We start from the raw sequence: 25,450 nt of genomic DNA on the forward strand, positions 1-25,450 counted from the left end.
GTGTACGAGAAGGCCGAAGACTGTTTGCCCTCTAACAAATGTGCTGGAGAGATTGCTGCGCTGACTAATATACCTTCAATCAGACAATGTAAGCCCACCTCCTACATCAGCGGCCGCCACAAAATAGATACTCAACCCGTATTTGTTGAATAAGTGGCCTTCCTACTTCCTTCCCTACGTGCCCTCCAAGTTCCAAGTACCCTTTATGAGTTCCTTCCTAATGCTGCCATTGGAGAAGATCCCTTGCACTCTATTTTAACTGCATTGTTGGTGCCAGGGAAAGCAATGCGTTATCTGCCAAGGCTTAGGCAGTGTAGTGCTACTTTAGAGATGCCTGTACAAAGCCAAGCTCAGAAGAGACCTACTTATTATTATATCTCATAATCACTGTAAATGTGCATAAAAACTATACATGTGCAATATTCCCTTTATAGTTACAAAGGCTATTTACTTTCAAAGTCAGCCGAGATCTCATTTCGTAAATCTGATTTAATTTGTGGAAAAGGAGTGTGTTCTGAGGGTGGAAAAAAGAATTGAACTATACTTTAATATGAATGGGAATGTTGATACGATATTGAGCTGTTTCCCCTGTGGCTCACTTTGTACCAGGCACAGACAGTACCGTACACACTTGCATTAGAAAGTTTATTTATCTCCCAGGACTGAAAGACAGCACCCAAGTTTACACTGTCCCAGGAGCTTGGCAAAGGGCAGTTTATAGCATTCTTTTATGAGATAAAATTATAGGGAACGGAGGATTTCCTCGATCTTGTATGAAATATGTAATTATCTAGTAGTTACTTGAAATTCCTCAAGTAGACCTTTATGTATTTAGCACCAAACCACTAAAACCAAGCTCACTGTCATCAAGTTAATTCTGACTGACAGCAACCCTATCAGACAGAGTAGAACTGCCCCCAGGGGTTTCAATGGCTGTAAACCTTTACAGGAGCAGAATGCTTCATCTCTCTGGTGGGTTTGAACTGCTGGCCCTGCAATTAGCACCCCAACTGGTAACCCACTAGGCACCAGGGCTCAGGGATGGAAAATTGTCTCAGCTAGTATGCCAGGGGAATCATTGGCAATTACTGGAAATCCATAATGAAAAAATGTTTTGAAGTTATATTTGGATTCAAGTAAGTGTTGTAATCAGTTAGCAATGTGAGTTATGAGTTTTGGAATGAGGATTGATGGTATGTCACATATTTAATGTCTTTACTTCATTTTATCCTGGTTAAGATCTAAGTAATTATATTCAAAATAGTATATGGTCTTCACATAATTTCTGTGAAGAAAGAACTGTCAGAAAATTTTTTCGGCAAAGGAAATAAAAATACAAATTAAGTTGCCAACTATTGGTAGAATATATATTTTAACACATGTCTCACTGCAGAGTCCAAGCTTGTAACTATCGTATTATTTCCTAAAAATTCTGCAGTGCTGACATTAGAAGTGTTCATTCATCTGTAGCTTAGAGCGAATGGGCTTTTCTCTACCGTCCTAGTAAGAGAAGAAAACATGAGGGTTGAGAAGGCTGTCAGGACTAACTCAGCTATGAACTTCAGAGCACCGTTTAACACGGCTTTTTAATTTCAATATTAAAAGCATGACTTAGCATATGACTATTATACTTCCATATGAATATATTTCTGTAATTCACGGTTGAAATGGTGTAATTGATTGTGTCCAGGTAAAACAGTAAGGAGCCCAGCTCGCACAAGGTCAGCAGTTCAAGCCCACCAGTCACTCCATGGGAGAAAGATAAGGTTTTCTGGTCCTGTGAAGATTTACAGTCCAGAAACCCACAGGCAGTTCTACTCTGTCTTATACAGTCCTATGAGTCAGAATCAACTTGATGGCTGTGAGTTTTTATGGAAAATAATTTGGATTTTACCCAAAGACAGAGAAAAACACAAAATAAAAATATATTCAAGTATTTTCAGTCAGGAAGGAATGCAAAACATCTAGACCATCAATACCTTAACATCCAAGCTGAATAAAGGTAATCTTCTCGGTGAGGTGTTTTGGTGTTTGTTGTTTTCACCAATGAAGCTTTTTATTTCAAAAATAATTAAAAACAAAAAAACTAACTGTCACCAAGTCTCTGACTCACCAAGTCTCTGACTCACCAAGTCGTCTGACCCATAACAACCCAATAGGACCAGGTGGAGTTGTCCTTGTGCGTTTCCAAGGCTGGAACCCTTCACAGGAGTAGAAACCCTCATTTCCACTCAGGGGGCAGCTGTAGTTTCAAAACGTGAGCCTTGCCGTCAGCAGCCCAAGGCAGAACCCCTATACCATCCGGGCTCCTTTCTCAAAGTAAAGATGCTAATTACTTTGCCTGAGGAAATTTTAAAGGTAAATAACTATATTTTGTTTCTCTTAAACACCGAATGATGTTCTTTTAAAGAGATCATCTCTATACTTCTGTACTTATACTACTATGACTTTCTTCAAGCATGTACTTCTGCACCTCACTGCTCAAATGCTGTCATTTCTAGTGTTCAGGTAAAAGAGATGGCCTTTCAGCTGGTGTGAGAAATGTGAGTGCATGCTTTGATTTCCTGTCCTTTGTCTTCTACAGGAAAAGCTGTCATTGCTCAGCCAACATTTGTTTTTGACAATAGAGAACACGCTTCTAAGGTAAGATCCCCATGATATTCCTGTTTGTTTGCTTCTGCTTGAACAAAGAAGATTGTATTTGAAGAAGTTGACTATGTTACAGGATAGCCTCTCCTGCCTATGTTTAGCTTCTTGTTCATCACTTAGGAGCGTGGTGCTCCAGAATATTTATATAGTACGGACCCAGAACCATTGGCCTGAACTGAGAAGTCAGAGCCTTGTCTGGAAGCTATAGAGAGCATATCATTTTTCACTAAAGGTATATATTTACTTGGGGTGACTTGGAAAGAGGAGAAGCCCTGGTAGCACAGTGGTTGAGCATTGGGTTGGTAACTAATGGTTTGTTGGTTTGAAGTCACCAGATGCTCCAAGGGGCAGGGAGAAAATCTTCCCAAGCCCACGAAGCAGTCCACGAGAGTCACGAGTTGGCGTGGACTTTACGGCAGTGGTCTCATCTGGACTTAGAGTTTGGGATGGAAAATCCTGAGAGAGACCTATATTAAATCCTGGCTTGTAACATCAGCCTAACGGGGTGTAAAGTAAGCGTTCCCAATTGAACTGCTTATAGATTTTAAAGGGATCTTAAGGATTTAAAAAGATACACTAAGATGAATAGCATTCTCACTTTACTTTAACTATTATCTTCTTGTTAACCATTCTTACCTATACAAGTCATTCACTCTAAACATCAAATTAAATCCATGTCCTTGAATAGATTCTGACCCAAGGCAACGTTAGGGTTTCTGTGACTATAAATCTTTGTGGGATCAGTCTCATCTTTCTCCCACAGAGCGAGAAGTGGGTTCGAACCACCAGCCTTGTGGTTAGCAGCCAAATGCCTAACCTGTGACATCACCAGGGCTCCCATAAAGCAGACCAATTAATAAAACAAAAACTCAACTTTCAAACCTTAATTTTGAGTCTCAACCAGAAAACCACACCTACTACCATCGAGTTAATCCCGACTCATAGCAACCCTTTCAATTTCTCTTGGGGGGCGGTGGGGGTGGGGGTAAGTTGTCAATCTTTATAGTGTTAAGGAGAGGAGGCTCGAAAGTGTCCAGCGTCTCCACTCCTCAGTTCTTGTCCCACTTGCCAGAAAGATTTCAGGCAAGGGACAAACTTCAGACCAGAGTCAAAGAAAAGGTTGGAACGGAAAGAGTAAGTTGTTCACTGAAGGAGATACTTTGGAAAAGAGGTCCAAAGGGTCCTTAGCTAATCTAAAAGGCCTGGCAAAATGCAAAGCCGGACCTTCTAGTCAGCTAATGGCAGACCTGCCACCATAGGCCGGCTTTCTGGAGGCTCTTCTGCTATTGGCTGGTCTTCTGTAGGGTACCTCCTCTTCCAGGACTGTGCTGGAAGCTCCCCAAACTTCATGTGGTGCTCTAGTCTCAGACCCCAAATCAAAGTCTATTCAGTCATTGTGGGGGATAGTGTGAATATTCCATTTTGCTCCACCCAGCCTTCACTACCTCTAGTCTTTTCTGCTGATAAAGAAATGTGTCTTATCTGCCCTTCACCTTCCTTGGTGCTGGAGAGGTGTGTGTGTGGGGGGGGTTGGAGGGGGGGAAGGGGCGCGTCTCCCCTCCTTTGTGTTACCATTTCTGCCCTGTCACCTCCTCTTCTCTCCTTGCCATCCTCTGTCTACCTAATAGAAATGGAAAGTCTTATCTTTCTCCCTTACAGTGGCTGGTGGTAGGTTCAAACTGCTAACCTTGTGGTGAGCAGTTCCATACATAACCAACTATGCCACTGGGACTTCTTTTTAATCTCCGAACCAAAACCAAACTCACTGACATCCAGGCAATGGCAACTTCAAAGCCACCCAATAGGACAGGGTAGGACTGCCCTTGTGGGTTTCCGAGACTAACTTTCACTGGAGTAGAAAGCCCCTTCTTTCTCCCACCTGAGTGGCTGGTGATCTGGTACTGCCAACCATGCTGATCTCAGGCAAACAGGTAAGCCAGTATGTTACCAGAGCTCCTTGATAAAAAAGATTCCTGCACCCCACCCAGAACCCCCCACTTCAGCAGCCTGAAAGCCCTTCCCTCAAAATCTGCATTTGAAGCAAGCTCTCACAAGTCTTTCTCTAATCTCGGAAATATAATACTGCTATCCACTCCCTTGCGGAGACCCACAGGCGGTTCTATTCTACCCTGTCCTCTGGAGTCGCTATGAGTCGGATTCCACTCAATGGCAATGAGCATTATTTTTGGTTTGGGAGTAGTCCTGGTGATGTTATGGGTTACAAGTTGTGCAACCAACCACAAAGTCAGTAGTTTGAATCCACCAGCAGCTCTGAGAGACAAAGATGAGGCTCTTCGTTTCTGTAAAGATAAACAGTTTCAGCAACCCAGAGGAGCCATTCCACTCCATCTTTCGAATCACTGTCAATCAGAATCCACTCAATTTGATTTAGTATACTTAAGGGGGGCTTGTGGTGCTGTGGGTCAGGCACTCAACTGCTAACTGCTCAGTCAGTGGTTCAAACCCACCAGCTGCTCCACAGGAGAGCAATGAAGCTGCCTGCTCTCCTAAAGAGTTGTAGTCTAAGAATAAATATATATGAGAATATAGAGTTGCTATGAGTTGCAATCAACCTTGGCTTTTTCTTGAATCACCTGCCTAATTAAATAAAGAAAGACGAACTGCTTTGTTTTGCTGGGCTGAATAGACCTGGCTTCTGAGAATTCTGTTACAAAGCAACAAGAAGGCATTGGATGTAAAAACAGCTGTCAGTTCTGACCCGTAGTCTTATTTCCTTTCAGAGACCCGCAGAAGACACCCTGTGTGGGGCTGCAGGACATGGTAATGCCTTACATCCTGTATTTCAAAATCATTCTTTATACAAAGAAAATAAGCTAGCATAAGCATGTTGATACGTGCATATGGAATCTGTAAAAACAACACGTACTGGTTTCCCTTTTCATTAACTATGCAAGTAAGCCCACTTTCATTTTGGAAGCTGCAATGCAGATACCAGAGAAGACTGATACTGGCAACTAGAATCCCTTGCGTCCAGTACTGCCTGTCCCCCAATGAAAATCTTCTCCTTAGAACCTCAGAATTAAGATCCAATTTCTTGCTGAAGCCCCGCTCTTTTTGTTTCATAATAGTAGGATATGCCTATTGGTTAAGAAACTCTAGCTTCCTAAACTGAGAAAAAAAATCTTTTTGAAAAAGCCATCCACTTTCAGCACTAGATAACTAATAATGAGCAGCAATTTCCAAAGTCAACACAAGTTGCAGACAGAGGGAGGGAGGTCCCAATCCAGACGCAAAGGTGTTCGGTCATATTGACCTGTGGATAAAGCCAGGGGGTAACTGGATAACTGCTTCAATTTCTTTTTAATGTTAAAGATGCAGACCAAAAAATGAAAGAGAAGAACAGATAGGGGCCTCTGATATCAGTAAACACTATTCCAGTGAATATTGTGCAGAATATTGGTGGTGGTGTTAAGTAAAAAATAATACAGCTTGGCATGATCCACTCCTTGTTAGCATGAGAAAGATAAAGCCCACTTGGTAGAGAAGTAATTATGCCTCAACATTTATAAGCACACTGTACGTGAAAGAAGGGAGCCCTGTTGACATAGTGGTTGCACATTGGGCTGCAATCCCCAGGTCAGCAGTTCAAAACCACCATCTGCCCTGCAGGAGAAAGAGTGTTCTACTCCGGTAAAGAGGTGACAGAAATGCACAGAGGCAGTTCTACCGTGAACTGTAGGGTCACTAGGAGGCAGCATCGACTTGATGGCTGTGAGGGTTTGGGATTTTGTTTTTCAATATTTGGGAGAAGCCATTCTTAGTCTTCTCACATTTATACTAACTAAATGCCCAAGGTATGTTACTTTTGCAATGTGTAATCAAGAGGCAATCCCTTTGAACCGGAGAGAAATTCGGTACTTCCAGCCACCACTAGTCATAGCCTCCCCACCCACATCATAGAACAAGAAGCTCACATAAAACCACCTTCAGATAGATGCTTTCTGGTACCTATTTATGTTAACCGTTTTGTAGCCGCCTCGGTGGTGTAGTGGGTTTCGAAATGGACTGCTAGCAGGAAAGTCAGCAGTTTGAGCCCACCAGCCGCTCCGTGGAAAAGAGATGAGGTGTCCTACTCCTGTCCGGAATTAGTCTTGGAAACCCCCGGGGCACTTCTTCTCTGTGCTAGAGTCACTTGCAAACCCACGGGGGCACTTCTGTCCTACCGTCACCGAGTCTGAAACAGCTCGATGGCAATGAGTTTGATTTTGGAGTTTCTTCTAAATAGGGCTCAGTATCCATTCGGATTTATAATCTGTAGAATTTCTTTCAGTACGTTATCGCTATTCTAAAGCAGACGGACTTTTCTGCCAGTGACCTAATTTTACAACTATTTCGGAGAGTAAACACACCTGTGTAGCAAAACTCACCATCATCAGCCTTGTTGGGGAGCCCTGGCTCCAGGGCGCACTCTTAGTTCCAACAGCGACACCTGCTGCTGAGTTCGGAGCACGCAGTGCTCATGTGAAACCGCAGGACCTGCGGGCACTCACGCTCCTGTGCTGAAAGTTTAAATCCATTTTCTCACAGTGGCAAAAAGTGGTGTGCTTCTATCATCCACTCTCGGGCAAAAGAGTGTTGATATGAACAGGTCAGAGCAAGGTGTGTATCTTCTTTCTATCAGGATAATTTAAATCATTTCCTGCTTTACTATCCATAGTTTAACCTGTGTGGTGAGGGTGTGGGGGGCAGGCAGTGACAAATATTGTCATCCTGGTCCCATGGTCAAAATGAGTAGGTAGTGGGTAACAGCTAAGTAGAGGGTGAGGGGTGAGCAATTCATGGACGATTTCGGCTTTGATTCTTATATCAACCCCAGCCCCACCCCCCACATTCAATCATGCCTTCAGAAAACCAGCATGATATGAGGCAAACGCGGAGAGGAAGAAGTATTTCACTGAGAGTATCTTGTCCATCTCACGCTGCTCTTTTGAGGTCCTGTGAAGCATTCCGAACATCTTCTGAGACCTGCTGTTTTGCCGCCACCTCAAGTGCAGGGGTGCAAGAGAGTCAGAAGAACACCGGGCCACGAGGCCGTGGAATCCTGCAAGACTAACAAAACAGCAGACCATAAGGAAGGACAACCCTCTCTGGTAGGAGGGACTCGAATCCCATCACCCCCTTTTCCTGCATTGCGAGGCTCACATCCTAGCATTCTCCGCCGGGAGGAGAGGGGACCCAGCCGCAGGGGAAACTGGGAGCCAATGACGGGAATGCATCCCCAGCTGGTCAAGTCCACACCCAGCGTAGCTTTGCCAGCTTAGGTCACACCGGAATGAGCTCCGTATCCATCCGGCCTCGTGGATAATGGGTCAGGTGACTTCACCTGGGAAGTTGAATTATCGATGGTGCGGGTCTTTCTAAGGAGACTTTCATTTTACTTAGTTTACTTAGTTACTCACCAATAACAATACCCACTGCCATCAAGTGGATTCTGATCCATAACCACCCTATACAGGGTTTCAGAGGCTACAATCATTATGGGAGTGTCCACTTTCTCCCATAGAATGGCTTTGGGTTTGAACTGATGACCTTGCTAACCCGGCAACACCACCAGCTATGCAGGGTTAGGGACACTGTACAGTCTTAGCCGCGGCTTCCAGCACAGACACTTTGGAGAAGTGGAACACGGAGGGGCAGGTTTGAAGTTGAGAGTCATTTGCTTCCAGCTAAACTATTTAGAGTTGCTCACATAGCTCTGCTGCTTTTGTTCCTAATAAATATAAGGACAAAGGCACATGAAAGCGTAAGAAATTCACGTCAGTGGAAAAAAATCAGATTAGTATGAATCATACGTTTAACACTACCTATGTTTGTGTCCTTGGACAAGACACTCACTCTCCCTCTTTTTTTCTGTGAAGGAATGGAGAGCTAGGGCCACATCTGTTCATGTTTTATATTCCCAAATCTCTGTAAGATGTTTCATGAAAACCATCACTAAGTTTAAAACTCGTTCTGTCTGATGCATGTTTCAAAACTAAGCATACGAGTGCCATAGCTCCTTCCTGGGAGGTGGACGGTCGACTCCTTCTTCGTTGTCTATAGCTCTTACACACTGGCCATGCTGCCACGAGAGGCCAGTCCCTGGAGAAAGACACGATGCTTGGTAAAGTACAGGGGCAACAAAAAAGGAAGAAGGCCTCACGACATGAATTGCCACAGTGGCTGAAACAATAGGAGCAATATTGAGGATGGTGCAGGACAGGGCAGTGTTTTGTTACATTGTCCATAGCTTCGCTATGGGTCCGAACTGACTGGTTGGCACTAACAGCATAACAACACATGACACATGATAAGTGGCTTTGTAACTTCAAATAAGAATATTATGAAAGGTTTACATTTAAATATAATCAAATAATCATCTCATATTATAGAAAGATAAATTATTATATTTATTCATTTAAGACGTTATAATTTGTTGTTTAATTTATTTTAATATGATATGTTGACTAGTTTCTAAAATGTTACAACATTGCACTTGTTTTGGAACCTCATAAAATGTTGATTAAAAAGTTTAACTACATGCTATGACATCAAAAATAGATCACTATTTATTCATTGGTCTTATATTTGCCAATCTTGCATTGCATATATTCAAAATCAAATGCATTAACTATGTCTTGCATTTTATTCCTAAGAGAGAAATTTGCAAGCTATTGTTTGCAAGCCTTTTGTCTTGAACGGCTTATTAACGGTGTGAATAGTCCTGATTCTCAATTAATGAAATGTCTGTCATTAGATTTTCATAATGTAATGATGACCTTTCAAGATCCAGATGCATACTATGTGTAAGACGCTCTGACAGAATTCAGGAGCCCTCCTGGTACAATGGTTATGTGCTGGGTGGCCAACCACAAAGTCAACAGTTTTGAACTACCCATTGAAGGAAAAAGACGAGGCTTTCAACTCCTGTAAGGATTTACAGGCTCAGGAGCCCACAGGGGCAGTTCTACTTTGGCCTGGGGACGCTATGAGTCAGAATCCACTCACTGGCACGGAGTTTGCGTTTCAGTTTGAGGGTTTCTTGTTCGTTTTTTTTAAACAGCTCTATTGACATATAATTCACATACCATATAACTCAGTGGTTTCAATATATGAAAAAGAGTGTGCAATCATCACCACTATCCATTTTGGAAAGTTTTCTTCATTTTTGTACCCATTATCATTAGCTCCTCTTTTTCCCCTAACCTTTTGAGTTTTAATTTTTTATGCCGGAATTTTGACAAAATAAGTGCAATTTATCTATCTGTCAAAATTATTCCTAGTCAGGTTTTGTAGAACCATTTAATAAAAATTGTGTGTTTTTTATTAACTCCTTATCAAAAATAGGTTAAATTTTACTCATCTTATCAATAATCAATGGTCAGTTACAGCGTATAACTTAAAAAACAAGTGCCCAATAAAAAGTTTAAGCCATGTGAGAGCAAGGACTTCCATCCTGGCTGAGACACAGCTGTCTTAGGACCGGAGTCATGGAAATGTACTTTGATGTATGCTAGCCATGACACATGTCTTGATAGGTGTGTTTCTAAATATGCAATTTAGTGACATTAATTGCATTCCTCATGTTATACTGCCATCACTACTATCCATTTCTAAAAGTCTTGCAACACACCGAGTAACAATTTGATACCTCTTCAGCAATAACTTCCATTTCCCCTACCCCCATATGTATTGGTATCTGCTAATCTTTTGTCTCGGTGGATTTACCAATTCTAGGTACTTCATATAGGTGGAATCATACAATATCTGGCTTTTTGTGGCTGGCTCATCTCAAGTGGTATAATGTTTTCAAGGCTCATCCATGTGATGGCATGGGTGATATCAGAACTCCAACTCTATGTCTGAATAGTATTCCATTTTGTATATAGGTCTTATTTTGTTTATCCACTCACCTATTGGTTGGCCTTTTGGCTACTGTCAAAAAAATACTACCATGAACATTGGTGTACAATCCCTTGTTACTTAGTTGGCACCTCTCAAAGCACTGTTACAAAGGGAAAATATTCAAAATATATTGTATTGATTGATATAAAAGTAGAAGTGGAAACTGACTCCATCCGCCTTCAAAGACATGAACCCACCAGGGGCATCTTTGCAGACCCCTGCTGGGGGAACGGAGGTATTCGAAGAATATTGGAAACATGAAACCACATAGTTGATAGGGTTCATCCTGTTCTAAAATGCCTCACTCTTACATTTATATATTGCAGTTAATTACACACCAGGCAAAATAATTAGTTAAGTGTCTGATCAAAAGTTTCAAGAAAAAGAACTGAGTGGTGTTTCCTCTCATGGTGAGTGTGTGTGATGGTGAACCATCCAGGGTTCTAATTCTGAATGTTAACATTACTAATGCAGAAAGGAGAATCGCTTTGGGTTATTATATGCAAGGTCAGTGCTTCAAACTCATTAAAAGAAAGATGAGGCTGTCCAGTCCCATGAACATTCACAGTCTCAGATACACTGAGGAGCAGTCTACTCGATAGCAGTGGGTGGGTAGCTAAACAGTTAAAAGTAGCAGAAGAGACTTCTTAATATTATTAATAAGTGCAGCATGTATCAGACAGACCTGGGCTCACATGTCAGTTCCATTCCTATTTGTATGTGACCTAAGCATGTTATTTAAGTTCTTTGAGTCAGTTTTCCTATCTACAATGCACCAAATAGAAGTTATTGTGAGGAATAGATATATGATCCATAAAATACTTAGGGCTGTACTTGACTAGAGTATGTTTCAATGCATTAACAGCCAATTCTCATAGAACATAACCGAGAGGCATTGGTATAGTCTATCAAGTCACTGTTAACACCGAAAATGGCTTCATAATGACACTGAACCATTGCTTCTAGAGGAGATAAAGATTTAAGTTCCTGTATCTTTTTACCTGTATTTTCTTTTCTTTTTTGGGGGGGTGAGGTAGGGAAGTGGGATGGGGGCGGGGAGGTCAACCAATATATAACTTTGTTTTCTGTATGTTTCTGTTTAAAGATACTTTATTTCATATCTATTGTTGATTGATCATTATTGAACTTATGGTCAATAGCATTATAATTCATGGCTCAAGGAAGCTTATAAAATATATGTATTTTCTCTATAAGGCACATTACAATTTTCTTGGGCTTAGGAACATCGAACAGCATCTTATTTCTACACATAGGGGTCAATTTAATCAGCAAAATGACCAACAAAAAGCACAAAAATGTAAAAAACCATGATATTTAACACACCTCAAAATGACACGTTTACAGAACAGTCTGAAAGCTAAGCCAAGAAAGCAAAGTATCACCTCTTGTAACCTTAGCTAGAGACCCATGTGACTCAGTCCCCCTACCCCCCTGTTCTGGGTATATCCATAAATGTGCTGTGAGTATTAATTTGGTGGTTACAAATAAATTTGAGCAAGCAGGTACATTCACAATATAGAATCTACAAATGATAAAAATCAACTATAACTCTCATCGTTTGATATTCATATGGTACGGCAACTTAATTTAACTTTTTGATGGATTTATTTTCTTTCAGATTTTTGAAGGGAATCCCTGCTTGCCAAATGAAAATTTACCAAGTGCCAAAATCTCAGTCCAGTTGTCTCCTAACCAGCATTTTGTAGGTGCTACATCAGTAGGGTACGTTAAGATTGAGCAAACACAAGCGTCATTGTTTATTCTTGCATTCTTTTATCCTTAAAGTGGTGTCATTGTTTATTCTTGCATTCTTTTATCCTTAAAGTGGCGTCATTGTTTATTCTTGCATTCTTTTATCCTTAAAGTGATTCAGGGAGAATAATCTTCTGATTCTACATTCCAATATACCACTCATCTGTCAGTTTGTCAGCCCGTGAAGTTTGTATTGCAGTGATGTTGCAAGCTGAGCCATTGGTATTGCCACTGCTGGCAAGGTCGCCGATGGTGAACAGCTTTCCATGGGGCCTCCAGACTAAGAAGGGGTTAGTGATCTACTTTTAAAAGGGATGGGCAGGGAAAACCTTAGGAACAGCAGGGAAACAGGGTGCCAGAACATAAGCCCCTCTGATTGGGAGGCACTCTAAATATTGACTGGGAAAGAGTTTAATGGAGAGTTACTTCAATGACATGGCTGGAGAGCAGATTTCAGAACCTTCATTTCTGGGTGTGGCATGGCTCCAAACAGCTGCAAACATCCATTACTAATCAGAACATGGAATGTATGAAGCATGAATCTACAAACATTGGAAGTCATCAAAAACAAAATTAAACAAGTAGAGATAAATATCCCAGGCACTAGGGAGGAGAGATGGTCTAGAATCGGCCATTTTTAATAAGACAGTCATAGTATGCCATGGAATTACTAATTTAAAGAGGAATAGTGTTACATTCATTGTTAAAGGGAACATTTCAAGATCTTCTGATACGTTTCAACCCATCTTATTGAAGTAAATCACTATCAGTAATAAATACACCTACAGAGAAGACCAATGAATAAGACTATTAGTTTACACACCAATCATTCATGCCAAAATTAAAGAAAATGAAGATATTTGTCCACTCTGCTTGAGGAATCATGCAATCACGAGATGCACTGATAATTAGCTGGTGATTGGAAGGCAAGAGTCAGAAACTAAAAAGAAGGATAAATAGTTGGAAAATATGGTCTTGGTGATAAAAATGACAATGGAGAGCACATGATAGAATTTTGGAAGACCAATAGCCATCACGACTACTTTTTTTCAATAACATAAATGGCAGCTCTACACTGGACTTTGCCAGATGGACTACAAATCAAACTGAGTACACCTTGAAAGAGAGAAGGAAGCTGCTCAATATCATCCATCAAAATAAGGCCAAGGCTTAACTAAAAGGCTGATTGATCACCAATTACTCATATACAAGTTCGAGTTGAAGCTGAAAAAAATTAATACAAGTCCATGAGAGCCAAAATACAACCTGGAATATGCCCCACCTGAATTTAGAGACCATCTACAAAACAAATTTGACCTACAGAACCCTAATGTTGAATAACAAGATGAATTATGGAATTATGGAACTACACTATAGCAAAAAAAAGTCATTTGAAAGGAAAGAAAGAAAGACAAAAATGAATGTCAGGAGAGACTGTGAAATATGCTCTTGAATGTAGACCAGCTAAAGTGAATGCAAGAGATAGATGAAGCAAAGAGAAACAGAAGGTTTCAAAGGAGGTTCAAGAAGGCAAAGTATTATACTGAAAAATACAAAGCCCTCAGGTTACAAAATCAGAAGAGCATACTTGACATTACTTAAATTGAAAGAACTAGGCAGAAATTTTAATTCTTGAGTTACAATGTTGAAGGATTCTTTTGGCAAAATGTTGAATGCACAACTTGCTGTGTTGTTATTATTGCTGTTGTTGATGGTAGGTGCCATCAAGTTGGTTCCAACACATGGTGACCCTATGCACGACAACAAAACACTGCTGGCTCCTGCACCCTTCTCACAATTGTTCCTAAGCCTGAGCTCATTGTTGCAGCCACAGTGTCAACCCATCTTGTTGAGGCCCTTCCTCTCTTTCACTGCCCTTCTGCTTCACCAAATAAGATGCCCTTCTCCGGGGATTCATCTCTCCTGACAACATCTCTAAAGTATGTCAGATCAAGTCTTGCCATCCTTGCCTCTAAGGAGCATTCTGGACCTACTTCTTCTAAGACAGATTTCTTTGTCCTTTTAGCAGTCCATGGTACTTTCAATATTCTTCACCAGCACAATTCAAACGCATCAATTCTTCTTCAGTCTTCTGTATTCAATGTCCAACTTTCACGTACATGTGAGACAATTGAAAATACCATACTGAAGGCTGTAATCCTTGATCTTCATCAATAAGTGCTTCAAGTTCTCTTCACTTTCTGCAAGCAAGGTTGTGTCCTCTGCATACCACAAGTTGTTAATAAGCCTTCCTCCAATCCTAATGTAGATTTCTTCTTCATATAATCTAGTTTCTCTGATGATTTGCTCAGTTTACAGATTGAATGAGTAAGATGAGAGGATACAACCCTGATACACACCTTTCTTTATTTTAAACTATGCAATATTTGCTTGTTCTGTCCACACAACTGCCTCTTGATCCATGTTAAAGTTCTGCATGAACTACAATGAAGAGTTCTGTAATTTCCATTCTTCTCAAGGTTGTTCAAAGCTTGTTGTCATCCACAGAGTCCAATGCCTTAGCATAGTCAATGAAACTTAAGTAAGCATCTTTCTCGTACTCTCTGCTTTCAGCTAAGATCCATCTGACATCAGCAATGATAGCCTTTGTTCCATGTCCTCTTCTGAACCCAGCTTAAACTTCTGGCAGCTCCCTGTAAATGTACTGCTGCAGTCATTGTTGGATGATTGTCAGCAATATTCTACTTGCATGTAATATCAATGATATTATTCTTTAATTTGACCATTCTGTTGGGTCACTTTTTTTGGAATGGGTATAATTATGAATCTCTTCCAGTCAGTTGACCAAGTAGCTATCTTCCAAATTTCCTGGCATCAATGACTAAGTGCTTCCAGTGTACTTAGGATGCATTAAAAGAAGATGGAAGACCAGTTAATATGAATAATATTTTGTTCTAATCACTAATGCCAAAGATAAGGAAGTTGAAGATTACCTTGTACCAAGTATATCACCATACCAAATAGAATTGGTCAATGTCCAATCATTCTAGAAGGTAGCATATGATCTTGAGTCAATGGCACTGAAGGAAGAAGTCTAAGCTGCACCATAAATTAAAACAAACAAACAAAAAACTGCCATTGAGTCCATACTGACTCCTAGTGACCTCCTGTGGGTTTCCAAGGCTGTAACTCTGCAGGAGTAGAAAGCCCAGTCTTTCTCTGTCAGTGTTGCTAGTGGCTTGGAACTGCCCACCATGTGGATCACAGCCAACTCATCACCAGGCTCCACAGCTGCACTCTTAAGTATTGGTGAAAAGCAACACTCCAGGAATTGACAGAATACCAATTGAGATATTTCAACAAACAGATGCAACATTGGAAATGCTCGCTTATATATATCAAGAGATTTGGAAGACAGCTACCTGGCTAATTGACTGGAAGAGATCCAAATTCAACCTATTACAGAGAAAGGTGATCCAACAGAATGTGAAAATTGTCAAATAATACCATTAATATAATTTCAATGTGGATTTCATTTTCCTTTTTTTTTTCCTAACCCTCACCCTAAGATTGCATTTTGCCTTTATCCACATTCAATGCCTATGGAAACAACAGTCAAAAAATCAAATGGGAGCCTACAGGGAAAGAAACTATAACAGGGGTTGGGGGGAAGGAGAATATAGAAGGATGGGTTAGATAAGCGGGAGATGATGTCAAGAAGTCCAGGAAGGAAAAGTATGTTTTGGAAAACATGTATAATTATGGAAGAAAATTGCACAACATGTTTGAAATGATTGGATTATGGAAGGATATGGCATATGTATTCGCTTCCCAGTTACAGGAAATTGAAGGAAAAAAAGGCATAGATTCAGGAACGGGTTTTGGGCTCACACCAAATCCTAGCTCCAACTTAAGAATAATCAATTGTTTACATCATGGCCCTGTTCAATATTCACCTTCATGAAATGATCACTGATGATAAGGATGCTAAAGCAAAGTGTGGTGAAGAAAGCAGATGGTGCCTGGCTATGCATCAGAATAGTGTCTGGGCTCTTAAAGGCTTGTATTCAAACAAGCAACCATCTAAGTGAGGAGTCAACTAAGTCCACATGGAAGCACACCAACCTATGTGATCCACAGATGACAATTACAAAATGGTGAGGAGAAAAGTATCAGAGCAAAAATTATAAACACCCAATATGTGGAGGTCTATGGGGGATGGTGAGAGCACAAAACCCATCTGCAGAGTATCTGGTCACACTGGGTCACTGGCAGATCCTCTCTAGCCACATGCAAGAGACACAATCAACTTCGCTATCAGGCAGAGACCATTGCAGTCTTGATTATGCTGATCACTCAACATTTGGCCATATTACTACCCTATAAGACGTGACCTGAATCTGTTCTGGGTGCTAGTATCTTTTACTGGTTCCATGACAGAAATTTCTTCCCTGGATTTTTGATTATTGTTGAGGGTCTTTCCCTTCTTACGCCGTATTAATATTTTTGTCTGTAAACTATTATGTATTACCACTTTAGCACGACTTTGTTTTCTGTTGGGTCTCCCAGCTGTGAAGCACAGGAGGAGTGGAGGCATAATGACAATAATGGATATAAAATATAGGGAATATAGGGAATACAGGGGTGGGGGGTGGAGAGATAGGGAGGGAAAGGAGATGTCAGAAGTAACCAATGAAGATGGGAGGTGGAAGGGAGTACTACAATGGATTGTGATTACATGAATCATCTTAAAGGTGATTTTGTGGGGGGGGGTGTTCTAAAATTGATGTGGGGGTGATTGTACAATTCTTTGTGATATGATTGAACTATTAAATTATATGACATGTAAATTACTTGCAAATAAAACTGCTGGGGGCAAGGGGAAAATCAAATGGCTCACTGGGAAAATTTGCTGCAAAGACTTCTTTAAAGTGTGAAAGAGCAAAGGCGCACTAAGGTGCGTCTGGCCAACACCATCGTGTTTTCAATTGCCTCATATACATATGAAAGTTGGGCATTGAATAAGGAAAACTGTAGACAATCGATGCATTTGAATTATTGTCCTTATGCACGTGAAACCTGAACAACAAATAAAGACTGTCACAGATTAACTGATGTCTTTGAGCTATGGTGATGGTGAGTAACATTGAACATACCATGAACTTGTAGAATAATGAACACATCTGTCTTGAAGGAAGTACAGCCAGAATGCTCGCTTGAATGGAGGAGGGGAAAAACATTTTCAATATTCATTTGGACATATCATCAGGGGGATAAGTCCCTGTAGAAGGATATAATCTTCTTCATGAATAGAAGTTATGGGAAAATAGAGGGTCAGCAAATAAAAAAGGAAGACACTCAAGGAGATGAATGGACACAGTAGTGGCAACAATTGGCTCACACTGGGTTCAAGGATGATTGGGATTGTACATTATTGGGCAGTTGCATGAGTTGGCAGGGTGAGTAGGAACTGACCCCAGGATATCTAACAACATCATACTGGAAAAGCAATACAGTACGTGCTAGACAGTGTCCATGGCTGGTCACATAGGCAGGCCAGTGACTGGAACAAGATCTGGTCTCCACCAGTGTTGTAATAGTTGTTAAATATTTAGAATATCACCCTGGAAGCACATGAATCAATTTTCCTTTCATTTTGCATTAATAGCAAAGAAAGAAAAGTTAGCAGGAAACATTCTTTATATTTTATATAAATCTAATGTAATTCATCTGTTAATCCCCATAATCATTTCAAATGGCTTTATCCATATTCTTTTATGTAACAAATGCTTATTTCTTTTCCCCAGATGTCAAGCAAATGAAGATAAGTGGTCTTTTAAAAGCTGCAATTCTGATTTCATTTTTGGAGAAAATATGGTAGAAAGAGTTTCGGTAAGATTTGAGTCACCAATTCTATGATACAGAGGGTTGCCATTCAAATTTCTGAAACAAATTAATTAAAACAGTATTAAATTGAAGTATTTTAACTTCTGGGTTCAAAGATATATTTTATTTTTTAATCAGTAATATTCTCTTGGGAAGCATGTTCTGTTAGGGTAATAGACACAATTGCACAGAAGAGAGAAACTATAATTATAACATCACTACGGATATGAAATGCTAAATGAAAGTGTCACTTACATTAATTAAAAAATACCCAGGGAAATCTGAGAATTATCTGCAATAGTTAAATTCAACTGCTAATGATGTTTTCATATAGATTTTCTAGTAACAAATACTTTTAAATCAATTTATTCTCATTAATTGACCACCTCTTCAAAAAGAGCCCTGGTGGCACTGTCAGAAAAATTTTAGACTGCTGACCTCGAGGTCAGTGGTTCAAATCCAACAGTCACTCCTCAGGAAAAAGATGAGGCTGTCTGATCCTGTATAGTTTTATCCCCTCACTGCCATGAGTCAGAATTCATTCCTTGGCAGTGGTGCGTTTTCTTCCCTTTGAGATCTCATATGTCAAAAAGCTAATTCTAGGAAAGAAATAATAGTTCTTTACTTGCCTAGAAGAATATACTTGCTGAGTAGAAATCCCTAACTATAGTTATATATTATCCTTATTAAAATAAAGGAGTCCTAATGGCCCACTGGGTTGTGTTGGACTGCTACCCAAAGGGGTTGGCAGTTCAAAGCCACAGCCATTCCACAAGAGGAAGATGGGGCTGTGTGCTCCTGTAAAGATTTACACTCTCAGCAACCTCCTGAGCAGTTCTGCTCTGTCCTACAGTCTTTATGAGTCAATATCTACTCAACAACAGTTGACTTCGTGTTTTTATTTTCTTAGTACAGACTGAGACTCTCCTTCACGAGGCAGTCACTATTTTGCCCTCCACAGAGCTCTGACTACTGAAGGAGAGCAGTCTACAAAGGGGACAGAAAAGTGAGTGCCGCAGAGCCTGTGACTCTGAGATACACACTCAACCTTTCCCCTCACCTTGGGATCAAGATCTTGACTGAGATAGACCCAAAGTGACTAAAGCCTTCAGTTACAGGAATAAGCCTAACGAGCCTACCAAGATAACCTTTGTAAGGGCTCGGATTAGCCAATGAAACAACTCATGAAGCCAGTGTACTGCAGGATGTTTAGGGCTTTTGCAGTCAGAACTTTTTAAGACCTAGTTTAGTCTAAACTGGATCCCAATTCCAAGATGAGAAAAGTGGCATGGAGGTCTGTATTAGTCTGGGTACTTTGGAGAAACAAATCCACAGCGACTCATGTATAAGAGAGAGTTTTATGTAAAGAAAAGGTGCATCACGAAAACATCCCAACCCAATGCTGCCCAAGCCCACAAGTCCAACATTAACCCATACCCAACACCAGTCCACAAAGTCCTTCACCTCACAAAACAGAGGCAATAATGCCAACTGCAGGAGGAAAGCTGAGTCAGTGAACGAAGAAGCATCTCAGCATTAGCAGGAGTCTCCCATGGCTGCTCCAGCACCCAGGGCTGCATCGGGATAGGTCCATTTAGCTTCTCCTTGGGGAGGTCTTGTAGGAAGTCAATCTTGCAAGCTGAAGCAGGGAACTGCTAAAGCAGCTGCACCCGGTGCAACCATCACAAAACAAGAGACCCGAGAACTAGAAAGGCGAGGCTTCACCACCCATTTATCCCTCCGCCTTTCAACCAGCCCCACATGTGATTATCGGCCAGGCTGGCACAATTAACTAACTCAAGGTCGCCTCTGACTTCCTTTAACTACACAAGAGAGAAAGAGAATCCATCGTCCCACCAGCCCCAGGCTCATTGCCACAAGCAGAAGTCAGCTATGCTTCCATCTGCCATCTTTCTTTACCCTCTTTCCACACCAACTATTCCTCCCACAATACTTTTCTGTTATGTTCAATAATCCATTGCCCTGGCCCCAAGGTAGCAGGCTACCATAAATCAAGATCAAAAAACATTAAGGATGCCGTCATTGGTTCACAGCAACACCTCTCCTTGGCCAGCAGTCAAGTTTCCCTCTCTGGTCCTTAACTTCCCAGCCAACAGCGCACCTCAGAGGCATGGATAAAGAGCCGTGTTAAGCACTCTCCCTTTACCATACAAGAGTACTATTAGCTTTTTTTAAACTTTTGGTCACTCACAGGATTAGGTCAACTCCAGCCATTCTAGCTATGTTGACACATACCTTTCGATCTGAATCAGATTAGAGCATCTCCAAATTAGAGTTCCAGGCATAACTATTTCATATTGTTTCTTTGTTTGGCACTGGATTTAACTAAGGCTTCTGTAAAATGTCTAGCCCAAATAAGATCCTTTCTAGACCTCATGCTGTTGTTGTTGGTAAGTGCTGTCAAGTCAGATCCAACTCATAGTGAAAATACGGTAGCCCACTACTGTGCCATCCTCACAATTGTTCTTGTGTTTGCGTCCGGTGTTGCAGCCAGTGTCAATCCATCTTGTTGAGGGCCTTCCTCTTTCTTCACAGAGCTCATAAATTTAACTAAAAACAACTCAATTTACCCAATATATATTGTTATTATAGTGTAAAAATCATTGGCTTGAAGTTTGGATGAGCCTTTAAAGAATTTCTTACGCATGGGTTTTACCACAGAGACATTAGATTAGAATCTATCTAATCTACGCCGGGTTGTCATCAAGTGATTCTAATATGTCGGCTTGACAATCATCAGAGTAGGTAGTTACAAAATGCTAAAGCAAACACTGTGTCCTGGAGGTGCTTAGAACCTAATAAAGGAAGACAGAGAAATGCCTTCACCAATGAATTATACTTGGGACTGCCTACGTGGTTAGGAAGCCCTGGTGACAAAGTGGGTGCACACTTGGATGTTAACCTAAAGATCAGAGGTTTGAACCCACCAAATGCTATGTGGGAGAACTATGGGGTAGTCTGCTTCCATAAAGAATATCATCTTGGAAATTCTATGGGGCAATTCTACTCCATCTTATAGGATCAATATGAGTTGGAATTACAGTATATACTTGAGTATAAGCCGGCCTGAAGTTTTCGAAATAAAAATTTTCGGGTCAACTTATACTCGAGTATGTACAGTCACTCCAAGGCAATGGGTTATGTATATTTTTTGGACAGGACATTTGTACACATTTTAATTTGGCTTATGAAAGACTGTGCTTCCTATCCCTTTAAGTTGGTAACATTCTAAGGACAATAGGGTTCTTCAGAGGAACAGGATCAGTAAGATAAGTAGAGACTGCTTTATTAAAGGGATCGGTTCACTTAATGAGGGGACCTGCCAAGTTCAAAATCTTTACGACAGGTGACAACTAGAAATTCCATCAGTCTTGTGCCCCAAAGGACCCCTGCTGGCATAGTAGGTCATGCATTGAGCTACTAACCACAGGTCAACAGTTCAAAATCACTATCCCCCTCTGAGGGAGAAAGTTGAGGCTTTCTGTGCTTATGAAGATTTGCAACTTCGGAAACCCAACGGAGCAGTTCTACTCTGTCCTGAAGGGTCATTATGGGTTGAACTCAACTCAGTAGTAGTGAATGCTTTGGTTTTGCACCCCAAGATCAGTAGATTGGATGACGGGGGCAGGAATTCTTGCAGGATGTCTATTGTTTTGAGGCAAAATATTTCTCCTTCTGAAAACACCAAGGTGTTGTTGTTTAAGACCTGAAATTGGGGGATGTGGTCTACCCACATGCTGGTGGGTAATCTGCTTTACTTAAAAATTAACTGATTTAAGTACTAATCATAAGAAAATATCTTCAAAGCACAACAACTAGATTAGTATTTGTCCAAACAATGGAAACCCTAACCACGCCAAACTGACCTCAAATTAGCCATTACATAGGTCATGGAAGAGCTATGGAGATAATTTATTTCTTCCAGTCCTGAACACTTGTGACCTGTCTCTTTTGGGTTACCAACCATGGGCTAGTAGAGGGAGTGATAGGGCTTTCCGTGTCTTCGTTTTCATTGCCTTTCTCATAATTATACTGATCTCTGCCCGTTTCAACGGGATATGTTGGTGTCCCGTTAGACGATGTGAAAGGCTTTTGAGCTCATAAAGGAAAAGATATAAACATAAGTAAATGCATAAGTATTATTGTTCACAATTCACCTTGTTCTGTGGGGGGTATACATTATCTTAAAAAGCAAGGCAATTATTCATTCTTTTTTATATAGATTTGTATTGCAACACAGGTACAGATTTCCAAATACACAGTCTTAAAAGCAATTGTTGGCAAAATTGTACTGAAGGAAAAGTTATGGGTATATCTATAAAGGTGTTTTCTGAAACAGATACTGGGTTCTCTTTATAAGTTTTCATTTTATTCATTGAAGTGGACAGCAAAGGTGAGTTGTTGGTAATACAGTTACTCCTCCCTGTCCGCATCAGGTTAGTCTAGTGAAAGCAAGGAAGAGAGGCTCCCTTCTTTCAGGCCACTAGCATTCCTCCCTTTGTTCCTGAGATTAGCTCCCACCTAAGTAGGCTGGTGGGAACTAGATTATGTTTCCTAAGGATTCAACCAAAAGGTTCTATAGTAATGAGAAAGACTTCCTTGTTCAACAAAAGCATAGCTGCTGGGTTTGTTTGTAATGCGGAAATAGAAGAACCAACGTGTCCTTTGGCTTACTGCACATATATAAGGGTGAATTAAACACTTAACCTTTTCCTCCCACCTTAGGGTACTCAAAAACTCAAACAACCGCAACTTGAAAATGATTTATATACTAAGGAAAAGGCATCTGAATCCACTCTGAAATTTACTATCAACTCTCCAAATTCAAGTAAGAGCTACTCATTTGTAAAAACATTCTATTCAACTAGTTTCTTCCTGATTTTTCATGTCCTTTTTTTTTTAATTTATAAAGTTCAAGAAGGGATAATCCAATGTTTAAATTTTGGGGGGGTGTTAAGGTTAAATAGTATACAAAATGGTTAAATGATATGTTTTAATGTTTTGTAAACTTTATGATGAAGTGAATCAATATGGAGAGTTAACCTAAACTAAAAAGAAGAATCAGTTGATGGAAAATGTGGCCCTAGTGGAGATTAAATGATAGAATTTTGCAAAACTAATAACTTCTCCATTGCAAAAAATTTTTCAAAAACATAAATGGTGATTACAATGGGGACTTGGCCAGACAAAACACACAAGAATCAAACTGACTACACCCGTGGGGAGAAACAGTGAAGATGCCCAAAATCATCAGCCAAAACCAGAGCAGTGGCCAGCCATGGAACTGACCACTACTTGCTCACATGCAAGTTCATCCTGAAAGTGGACAAAATCGAATACAAGTCCACAAGAACCAAAATAAGAATTTGAGTACATCCTCTCTGAATTTAGAGACCATCGCAAGAATAAATTGGATGCATTGAACACTGATGACTGAAGATCAGATGAGTCATGTGATGACATAAATATCATACAAAGAGAATTAATCCCTGATCTGTATCAGCAAATGCTTCAAGCCCTCCTCACTTTTAGCAAGCACGGTTGTATCATCGGCATATCACAGATTGTTAATAAGCCTTCCTCCAATCCTGATGCTGCTTTCTTTTGCATAAAATCCAGCTTCTCTGATGATTTGCTCAACTTGCAGACTGCATGAGTATGTTGCGAGGAGCCAACCCTGACACACACCTTTCTTGATGTTTAACTATGCAGTGTTCCCTTGTACTGTTCACACAACTGCCTCTTGTTCCATGTATAAGTTCCACAAGAGCAAATCAAGTGTTCTGGAATTTCCATTCTTCTCAAGACTATAGTTTGTTATGATCGGCAGAGTCAAATGCCCTGTGTGCCCTCTGACCTGAACGGTCCATCCTCCAGCACTATCTCCAACAGTGTTCTGCTTCCATCCACTGGGCCTTCAGTATCTGACAAGGTTTTGAAGCCTTATGTAAGTTTTTGAGTGACTCCTTCCTCCAAAGTGGGCAGTCAAGTCCTTCTTCATAATCTGTTCTTAATCTGGAAGGTGCACTGAAACCTGTTCACTTTGAATGACCTGGCTGGCATTTTAAAAAATTATTTTATTGGGGGCTCATACAGCTCTTATCACAATCCATACATACATCCATTGTGTCAAGCAGATTTGTACATAAGTTGCCATCATCATTTTCAAAACATTTTCTTTCTACTTGAGCCCATGATATCAGCTCATTTTCTCCCTCCTCCACCCTCCCCCTTCCTCATGAACACTTGAAAAAAAAATTTTTTTTAATTCGTTTCTGGGAGATGGCACCGAAGGCGAAGAAGGAAGCTCCTGCCCCTCCCAAAAGGAAGCCAAAGCAAAGGCTTTAAAAGTCAAGAAGGCCGTGCTGAAAGGCGTCCACAGCCACACAAAAAAGAAGATCCGCACGTCACCCACCTTCCGGTGGCCCAAGACCCTTAGGAATAAGAAGGCAGCCCAAATACCCTCAGAAGAGCGCCCCCAGGAGAAATAAGCTGGACCAGGATGGCATCATCAAGTTCCCCTTGACCAGAGTCTGCCATGAAGAAGATCCAAGATAACAACACACTTGTGTTCATTGTGTTCATGTCAAAGCCAACAAACACCAGATCAAGCAGGCTGTGAAAAAGCTCTATGACATTGACGTGGCCAAGGGCAACACCTTGATCAGGCCTGATGGTGAGAAGAAGGCATATGTTCGACTGGCTCCTGACTATGACGCTTTAGATGTTGCCAACAAAATTGGAATCATCTGAAGTGAGCCCAGCTGGCTAATGCTAAATATAAACTTTTTCAAGATATAAAAAAAAATTCATTTCTTACACAGACCACTGCCTCCCTTCACTCACTTTTCTGTTGTCCATCCCCCTGGATAGGGGTTATATGTAGATCATTCTGATCAGTTCTCCGTTCTCCCCCCAGTTTCCCCTTACCCTCCTGGTATTGCTATTTCCATTATTGTTCCTGAAGTGTTTATCTCTCCTGAATTCCCTGTGTCGAGAGCTCTTACCTGTATCATTGTACATCCTCTCGTCTAGCCAGATTAGTAAGGTAGAATTGAGGTCATGATAGTGGAGAGGAGGAAGCATTATAGAGGAAAGTTGTATGTTTCATCAGTGCTATTTGCACCCTGACTGACTCATCTCTTCCATGTGATCCTTCTGTAAGGGGATGTCCAATTGTCTACAGATGGGCTTTGGGTCTCCACTCTGTACTCCCCCTCATTCACATTGATATGATTTTTTGTTCTGTGTCTTT

The 25,450-nt window shown here is 40.7% G+C and overlaps 1 protein-coding gene across 2 annotated transcripts in view; it reads left to right on the top strand.

Annotated features, from left to right (window-relative positions):
• The window catches only part of RANBP3L (RAN binding protein 3 like), a 64,265-nt gene that overhangs the window by 21,726 nt on the left and 17,089 nt on the right, over positions 1 to 25,450 (top strand). For both annotated transcript variants that reach the window (XM_045285176.1, XM_045285175.1), the window contains exons 2-7: positions 2,585 to 2,643; positions 5,391 to 5,430; positions 7,603 to 7,760; positions 12,194 to 12,297; positions 18,096 to 18,180; positions 22,921 to 23,023. In XM_045285176.1, coding sequence (XP_045141111.1) covers positions 2,585 to 2,643; positions 5,391 to 5,430; positions 7,603 to 7,760; positions 12,194 to 12,297; positions 18,096 to 18,180; positions 22,921 to 23,023 — 549 coding nt within the window. The remainder of the gene's footprint in view (positions 1 to 2,584; positions 2,644 to 5,390; positions 5,431 to 7,602; positions 7,761 to 12,193; positions 12,298 to 18,095; positions 18,181 to 22,920; positions 23,024 to 25,450) is intronic.

This window comes from Echinops telfairi, unplaced genomic scaffold (assembly GCF_000313985.2).
Source record: "Echinops telfairi isolate 266 unplaced genomic scaffold, ASM31398v2 ScPeMD7_7469;HRSCAF=8507_1, whole genome shotgun sequence".
Taxonomy (NCBI): domain Eukaryota; kingdom Metazoa; phylum Chordata; class Mammalia; order Afrosoricida; family Tenrecidae; genus Echinops; species Echinops telfairi.